This window comes from Protobothrops mucrosquamatus, unplaced genomic scaffold, assembly GCF_001527695.2.
Source record: "Protobothrops mucrosquamatus isolate PMUCROS unplaced genomic scaffold, P.Mucros_1.0 scaffold326, whole genome shotgun sequence".
NCBI classification, from domain to species: Eukaryota; Metazoa; Chordata; class Lepidosauria; order Squamata; family Viperidae; genus Protobothrops; species Protobothrops mucrosquamatus.
Genome location: NW_015386665.1, coordinates 252,770 through 260,076, shown reverse-complemented (window position 1 = coordinate 260,076; position 7,307 = coordinate 252,770). Strand labels below are relative to the sequence as shown.

At 42.5% G+C, this 7,307-nt stretch overlaps 1 protein-coding gene across 1 annotated transcript; it reads left to right on the top strand.

The window, feature by feature from the left end:
* The first annotated feature begins 1,022 nt into the window (after nucleotides 1–1,022).
* On the top strand, nucleotides 1,023–3,710 carry VAX1 (ventral anterior homeobox 1). Its single transcript, XM_015815221.1, has 3 exons — nucleotides 1,023–1,260; nucleotides 3,196–3,383; nucleotides 3,666–3,710. The coding sequence occupies exons 1-3, from the start codon at nucleotides 1,023–1,025 to the stop codon at nucleotides 3,708–3,710; spliced, it is 471 nt and encodes a 156-aa protein (XP_015670707.1).
* The last annotated feature ends 3,597 nt before the right edge of the window (nucleotides 3,711–7,307 follow it).

The window sequence follows — 7,307 nt, the reverse complement described above, 5'->3', positions numbered from 1 at the left end:
GTAACACCCTCTTCTGCCCATCTCCAACGGAGGAACAAATCGTTTCTTATTTCTGGGATCTGGAATCCATACCAAGACGAGCCTCTCTCTCCCTCTCTCCCTCCCTCCCCCAAACGGTTGACAGGGTTTCCCTTTAGGGAGGTGACTGTTTGCAGAGAAGATCTGCCAAGATCCTTTTGGTACACTGGCGGAGCCTTGTCCAGATCTATTTATAAAGAGATTTGTATTTCTGTCTGAGGCGTGTCTGGGATGAACGCATTCGGAAATCGGGAAAGGTGAACGCCGAACTGGAGAAAGTTAATAATGGCTGCTAATGGCCCCTAACAATTCTGGCTGAATCTTGTCAAGAGTTGTTTTTTTGTTTTTTTTTCCCCCTTCCCCTTTTCTTCCCTCGCCCCCTTCTCCCGCTCCTTCCATTGATCCTTCTTCTCGTTCTCCTTCTTCTCCTTCTGGAAATCTCAGCCTTTTGATTGTGTGTTTCCTGAAAGCAAGGCCAATCATTTCAGTTTATTCACTGGCTAAACTCGACTTGATTGGGGACAAGCATACAAACCACCCATTACGAAGTGATATATTATCCAAACAATTTAGTGTATTCATGAGGTAAACCTAAATGTGGAGGCTGCAAAATTACCCGTAATCAATTGAAACAGCGAGTGCGCGTCCCCTCTGGGTGTCTAACCGCTGCATCCCCTCTCTGTAATAAGGGAGGCATTAAATCATTTTAGAGTTGCACTGTTGAGTACCTGATCATTGGGGCGCGGGGAAGCTGGACACTCGCACAAGGACGCTGGGATTGAGGAAGCGGCCGATTTCCTGCCTCCCCAGCAGACGAACCGACTCTCGCCTTCGAGGGATTCGCTTGTTACTCACCGAACTGATCGTACGCCGGGCGATATTCAGCAGATTTCTCTTCTTTTCCTCCTCCCCTCCGCCCTCATCCCGCGCCTCTTTTCTCTCTCTCTCTCTCTCTCCCACTTAAAAAACAAAACAAAACAAACCCCTACACCATATTGCACTACATGTTTGGGAAACAAGACAAAATGGACGTTAGATGCAATTCAGAGCTGGAAACCAACCGGCTCTCCAAGAACGGGCATAAAGAAGGCAAGGAAAGCAAAAGCTCCGAAGGAAATATTTCGAATTCTTTTTTGAAAGAACCGCAAGGGACTTTTTCGGCTTCGGGCGTCTCGGAAGACTGCAATAAAAATAAATCCAGTTCCGCTGACCCGGATTATTGCAGAAGAATACTAGTCCGAGGTAGGACCCGTCGCTTTACGTTCTGAAATTTTTTGATTAATGACTTTTTTCCCGCCCGCCCGCTTCCTTTCCTTTCCTGTCGTTTTTACTTTCGGTTTTCGTTTTTCGTTTTTCTCGTTTCGAAATCAGATGAATTGCTGTGGTTTCCTAATGGCTTCACTCCGTTCTTTTTAGCGCTTTCATCCCGTTCTCGAGCTGTTTCTCAGGTCTAGGAATATTTTTGCAATTTGGATTGTCAAGGATTGTGAAAGGGCTCCATGCCCAAACCTTACGTTTTAGCTGAGGCGGCGTGTTTATACAGATTATCTTTTCTTTTTCTCCGTCTTGAGGGAAGGGAAAGCTAAGATCTACCCCAGTTGTGTTTCTTCTGTAGTTTTACCTTTGCTTTAAAGGGCAGGAAAGAGGTTGCTAAGTCCTATTTTGATCCCATTAGATTCAGCCTACAATTCTTTTGACTGTTTGCATTCGAGTAAGACCCACCGGATTCAGTACAGTAGAACTTACTTCTCCATAGGAGTTTTCAGTCACAGCCTTTTGCAAAAAACTGCTTCTTTGAAATTTCTCTTCCGCCCTCCAAAAAAAGAAAAAGGGGAAAGAAAACCACCTCCAGTCCTTAAGGTAAGCAAAACAGAAAAGAAGAGACGGAGGAAGAAAAATAACCTCTGGAGACTTATTCAGAAATGTACTGGGCGCTTCTCTTATTTTCAGCCTATTACTTTTGTCCCATTCTTTGATTTCCAACAGCAGCAGGAAATTCTTTCTCGCCTGAGGACATAGCGACCCCCCCCAAGACAAGTCTTTTCCTCCAAGCATTCCTTACCCTTGAACCCATTCCCGCTCAAATATTTGGCGGTTGCAGCTTTTTTGATAGTGATACCAAAATCTATCAGAAAGCGGTGTAGTAGTGGAGATGTTTGCTGCTATTATTCAGTTAGTGCCATTTTAGCACGTTTACTTAAAAACGGTTTATGGTTCTGTTTAGTTCCTTGATATGATTTTCTTTTGTTTTTATTCTAACCCGGATTATTATCTTCTTTCCGCCTCCTCCAATAAACAACAATGGAATAATTTTCCATTGCTATTAAAATTAAAAAAAAAATTAACAAGTCAGTTTTTCATTTCTGTAATTACATATCCGTGTGTGTGTGTGTGTGTGTGTGTGTGTGTGTGTGCGCTTGTGCGTTTAAAAAAGATTTTATTCTGCTCACATGTGCATGAATGAAAACCAGGCCTGGTAATTCATCCAGGACACCACCACCACCACCACTACCACCCCGGTTGAAAGAAGAAACCAAATCTTAGAAGTCTAGGCTTGCTTCCTCACAGATAGGAAGGAAAATTACAGGGCAAACCCATAAAGGAAAGCCTGGTATGTAATTTGAATTAGATTGTACTTCACCGTCAAGAGGCTAGTGAGATTTGCAATGTTGTGGCCAGATCAAGGTGGAGCAGAAAATGGGCAGCCACAAAGGGCAACTTGATGTTCTTCAACATGGAAAAGCAGGCAGCTCCAGAGAGAGAGAGAGAGAGAGAGCGGGCTGCAGAAGGTGGACATCACAGCTCTCTTGAGATGGCTCACTTGAATGCTTTCCCTGTAGGGAAATCTAGGGCACTCAAGCAGGTGTGAATGTGCAAGGCAGAGACTGCTGGGCATAGGCCTCGGGTGGTGCCTAGGCGGTCTTGAAACCTGTGAGGTTCCTTTGGAGTTCTTTGTGTTAGGGCTCTTCCCTTGGGAGGGAGGATGGCGTGCTTTATAACCCACCATCTGAGAACGTGGTGCAGGGGCTAGCAGGAAATTCTGGAGACTCCTTCAATCCCTGCCAAGAGAGGCTTCTTGCTCTGTCTGGAGTGGCCTCTCCAGGCAGTTCTTAAAAACTGGATCCGTGAGCCACCCACCCTTCTGGATCTAAACATGCCTCCTTCTCTTTTTGCCAGATGCCAAAGGTTCCATCAGGGAGATCATTCTTCCCAAAGGGCTTGATCTCGACCGCCCCAAGAGGACTCGAACTTCTTTCACTGCCGAACAACTTTATAGGCTTGAGATGGAATTCCAGAGGTGCCAATATGTGGTTGGACGGGAAAGAACAGAGCTGGCCAGGCAGCTCAATCTCTCAGAAACTCAGGTACTAAAGATTCAAACGTATCAGTGCCAAAATACGGTCTGGGAATTGGGGCGATGGCTCCAGCAGGAGCGTTCTCTTCCCTAGAGATGAGGAGGTTTTCACTTACTGCCAGGCCTAGAGGACTGTTAACTAACATTTGGGTAGCTTCCTACATGGGTGTGGTTGGTGTTGAAGACCAGTCTTCCTTTTTTCTTTTTTCTTTTTGCAGCTAACCACCCAAAGATGGCCAAGCCTAAACTTAGGGCACAACAGTAAAATCCCACTCTTTTCATGCTTTTGCAGGTTTCCTCCTTTCAAAGAGAGTTTTTCAACTTGATCAGCATCTAAATATCTGGAAGGAATGGAAGCTGTTTGTTTCAATAGGGCGTGAATTGCCTCCTGAAACGCCAGAGGTTAAGAACCCAAGAAATAAATTGGCTCAGGGAAATGAGGAGTTACTGCAAGTATATAACTTGCTTCTAAGTCCACAAATATTTCATATACTCTGTAAGCATTTAATCTGAAAAATAAATCAGCCTCTTAAGATAATTTTTGAGAACTATAGAAACAGTCCTGTGTACTTATACACAAGAATCTTTGAAGAAACTCCCTTCCCACAAACACTCATAGCTCAGATAGTGAGGGCTTCTGGAAGAGAAACTTGGAGGAAAAACTACAGAAGTTGCAAGGATCTCCTCTCAACAAAATAAGACCAAATCCCAGGAAAAAAGTAAAATTTCAAATAAAATAAAATAAGAATTTACACTAAAATATCACTTAAGAGAATCCATAGCTTATGGAAGAAACAGAGTATTTCTTGGAAGTGGAAAAATGTTATTTTTCTTTTGCTATAGTCAATAGGGCTTTTCCTTCCATGCATTTAAGGGTACAGCTTAAAAGCCTGAAAACCAATGTGCTGCTCTGCTCGGACTTCCACCAGGTGACAATAGTACTGAATTTATTTGGTATCTCAATACATTGTTAGTGCTTAAAGAGATGTTGCTGTTGTGGATTTAAGCAATTTTGGGGTTCTAAAAATACTGATTTCTGAAGAATACTTAAGTTGACTTTAATGGTGTTTCTCTATTAAATGTGTGCATATCTAAGTATCACTGTTTACAATAGGATACTGGGCTGTTTGTTCTAATACTGTTAAAATTAAAATAAATAGAGGGTATAAGAATGTATTCTGACTGGCGTGCTGAAAAGAATCCCAGCAGTATAGATCTCTTTGCAGAACTTTGCTGGACTTACCTTTTTTTTTTTGTTTCCCTAGTTTTGTAAGTTTGACCGACAACTATTACCTTTTTATTAAAAAAAAACACAAAAAGAAAAAGAAAGCAAGGAGATAGTGCAGGCAACTGCTTGTGTTTTTGCATAATTTAATATATAATAATTTTCCTTAATTCAAGGAACATTCTCGTGGGAGAATGAATAGAACTGTAATGAATAGAACTGTTTTCTGATCAGATGTAGACATGCTTTAAGAAGATATAGTTTACTTTTAGGTGGAAGCATCTGTGTGATTTTCTTTGGACTGGGAAATCAACAGGATTGGAGCTATTTAACTTTAGATGCAATTCCTTCATGGAATTCTGAGTTGTCGGCCAGACAGGAAATAGGGAAAATACTCAGAAAATAATAATGGCAAAAAACTTTGGCACTGCTCCCCCAACACAAAATGAGGTCATCAGAAATTTCTGAAGTCATTAGAAATTGAGCTCCATTTAAAGGAAACATCTCTTTTAAATGGGTATCCAAGTATTTTCCTTTTCTGCCATATATGGGGGGTGTGTGTGTATGTGTATGTGTAAAAAGAAAGAGAAACCAAAACGGCTTAATATATAAATAAATGCAGGGGTCAGAATAGCAAAAGGCTATTTTTTTCATCCATGTTAAAATGTTCAGATATGCTTCCAGAAATGAACAAAATCCCCTTCCCATTCCTTAAACCAACCTTGCTAGATGAAGATTTGTTGAACTCAAATATTAAGCAAGGATTTCACTGAACTTCCTTTGGTCTCATAAAGTTACTGCCTCTATGGATTATGGATTTTGTTTTCCTCAACATTATCACTTGACTTGTTCTTCCTGTCTTGAATGAGCAGTCACAGGCACAACAGCAAATGCCCATTTACTCCCATCAAGGTTCAAATTCTTCAGTTTAGCCCAAATTTTGCCATTTGTGGTAGTAATTCTTCTAAGTACCTCTTTATGGTGAAAAATACAACTGTGTTAAATATCAAGGACTTTGTTGCTCTTTCCCCGGATACCAGATTAGCTGTTGGAGGCAATGGACAGAATGCCTGGCAGTAGGGCAGACAATGACAATGAGATCAGCCCCAAATGGGTCTGCTCTGATTTTGAAAGCCAAGTTCTTTCTTTCATTCAGTCATACAACCTGAAGAATAGGATGGGGAGGGGAATATGAAAGGCGGGGCCATTTTCTGCATATGTGTGTTTATATACATGTGGGCACAGGTGTCTGTGTGCATACCATACAGAGGCAGAGACATTTATTCCCTTCCTGCAAGGGAAAAAATACCATCTAAAAGCTGTACTTTGCTAAATAAAGAGTGGGCGGGGAAGATAATATAATATATATTATCTTATGATATAAGTTAATATAAAATGCAGGGTTTAATTTTATGATTTAAATAAAATGCTTTGAGAAAATTGAAAACCGTTAAGTCAAAATTTGAAATCAGGTGGTCAGACTCAAAAAGAGAAACAGATAGATGCATTACCAAAAGTATTATCTATACTTGATGCTTTTAAATATGTTAATTTAAGAAATAGAATGAAATGTGTTGTACATTTTACACACAGAGAACAAGAAGAACTAGGATAAAATGTAGGTGTGGCTTTATTATTTCTACTTGAATCATCTGTTAACAGGAAGGAAGGAAGGAAGGGATTAGTTTTATACTTCTTAGAAAAGATGTACTATAATGAACCTCTCTGACAAGCTAATTAGCATTTCTTTGCCTATCAGATTTAGCCGGGGTGGTAGGTTTGGTAGGCAAAGGACAGCGGCTGTACAGCCTAAATGCCATAGGAATCTAAGTGAAGGATAGCTGGGAATGGCTGAAGTAGCTGCCGGATGGGGAGCACTCAGGCCTGCCTTTCAGGGGAAAACCTAAATTAGCCGAAATCTTCCAAAAGCTGTTGCCCGCAGATGAGACCTTGGGATAAAAAAAATGGCAAATTTAAGTAGGAGTGCCTAAACAACGACAAACCACCATGTATGAGGGACCTAAGAAGATAAAGTGTTTAGAGGCATCCTTTCCAAGGACATAGAAGTGTTGCCTGATTTCAGTTAATTCATTGTGGTTTCATCCTCCCCCCCCCCAAACTTGTTTCTGAAAACTCCTAGCTGTGGGGATACAGGCTTAGAAGGTGTGGAAAACGAGGCACTGCGGCTTCCTCCACGTAACTCTTGTTTCACCTTATTTTGTTAGCGATGCCATCCCCGCTGCTCAGCACACGCACACGCACATGCCGAAGCTTTTCTGGCCGCTTCCTGCGGCTTCTGAAATAAGCCCAAAACAGCATAAGTCCACAATACACGCGTGTCTTCAAGGCTCCGAAGCTTGAAACCTTTGAAGTTTTTGCAATTCCCTGACACTCCGGTAGCACTTTCCAGAGTGCAGCCTGGCTTCCCCGATCCTGGTGGAAAAGGAGCAGACTTCCATTTGCTCCCTGACATCCACGCGCTCCCAGCCGGCTGCACACGCGCCCACAGAGGTTTCCGCCGCAAGCCGCTTGACTCCCACGGAGAAATCTCCGTGTCCCCCCCCCCCCCCGGGGAACTCTCCAGTCGGCCGCTGTGGTCCTGTGGAGGCCTCTGGAAAGAGGCCGAGAATTGCGATGGGAGGGACAATGGCGGCCTTTTCTCTCTTGCTCCAGGCCTAAGAAGGCCAAGGCCTTTGCTAGGCCCCGCTA

What these genes read in the sequence shown, in the direction of transcription:
- VAX1 (XM_015815221.1), top strand. Translation starts at nt 1,023, where the DNA reads ATGTTTGGGAAACAAGACAAAATGGACGTTAGATGCAATTCAGAGCTG. An exon ending in CAGAAGAATACTAGTCCGAG is followed by an intron (nt 1,261 to 3,195) that starts GTAGGACCCGTC and finishes TCTTTTTGCCAG; the next exon opens with ATGCCAAAGGTTCCATCAGG. An exon ending in TCAATCTCTCAGAAACTCAG is followed by an intron (nt 3,384 to 3,665) that starts GTACTAAAGATT and finishes ATGCTTTTGCAG; the next exon opens with GTTTCCTCCTTTCAAAGAGA.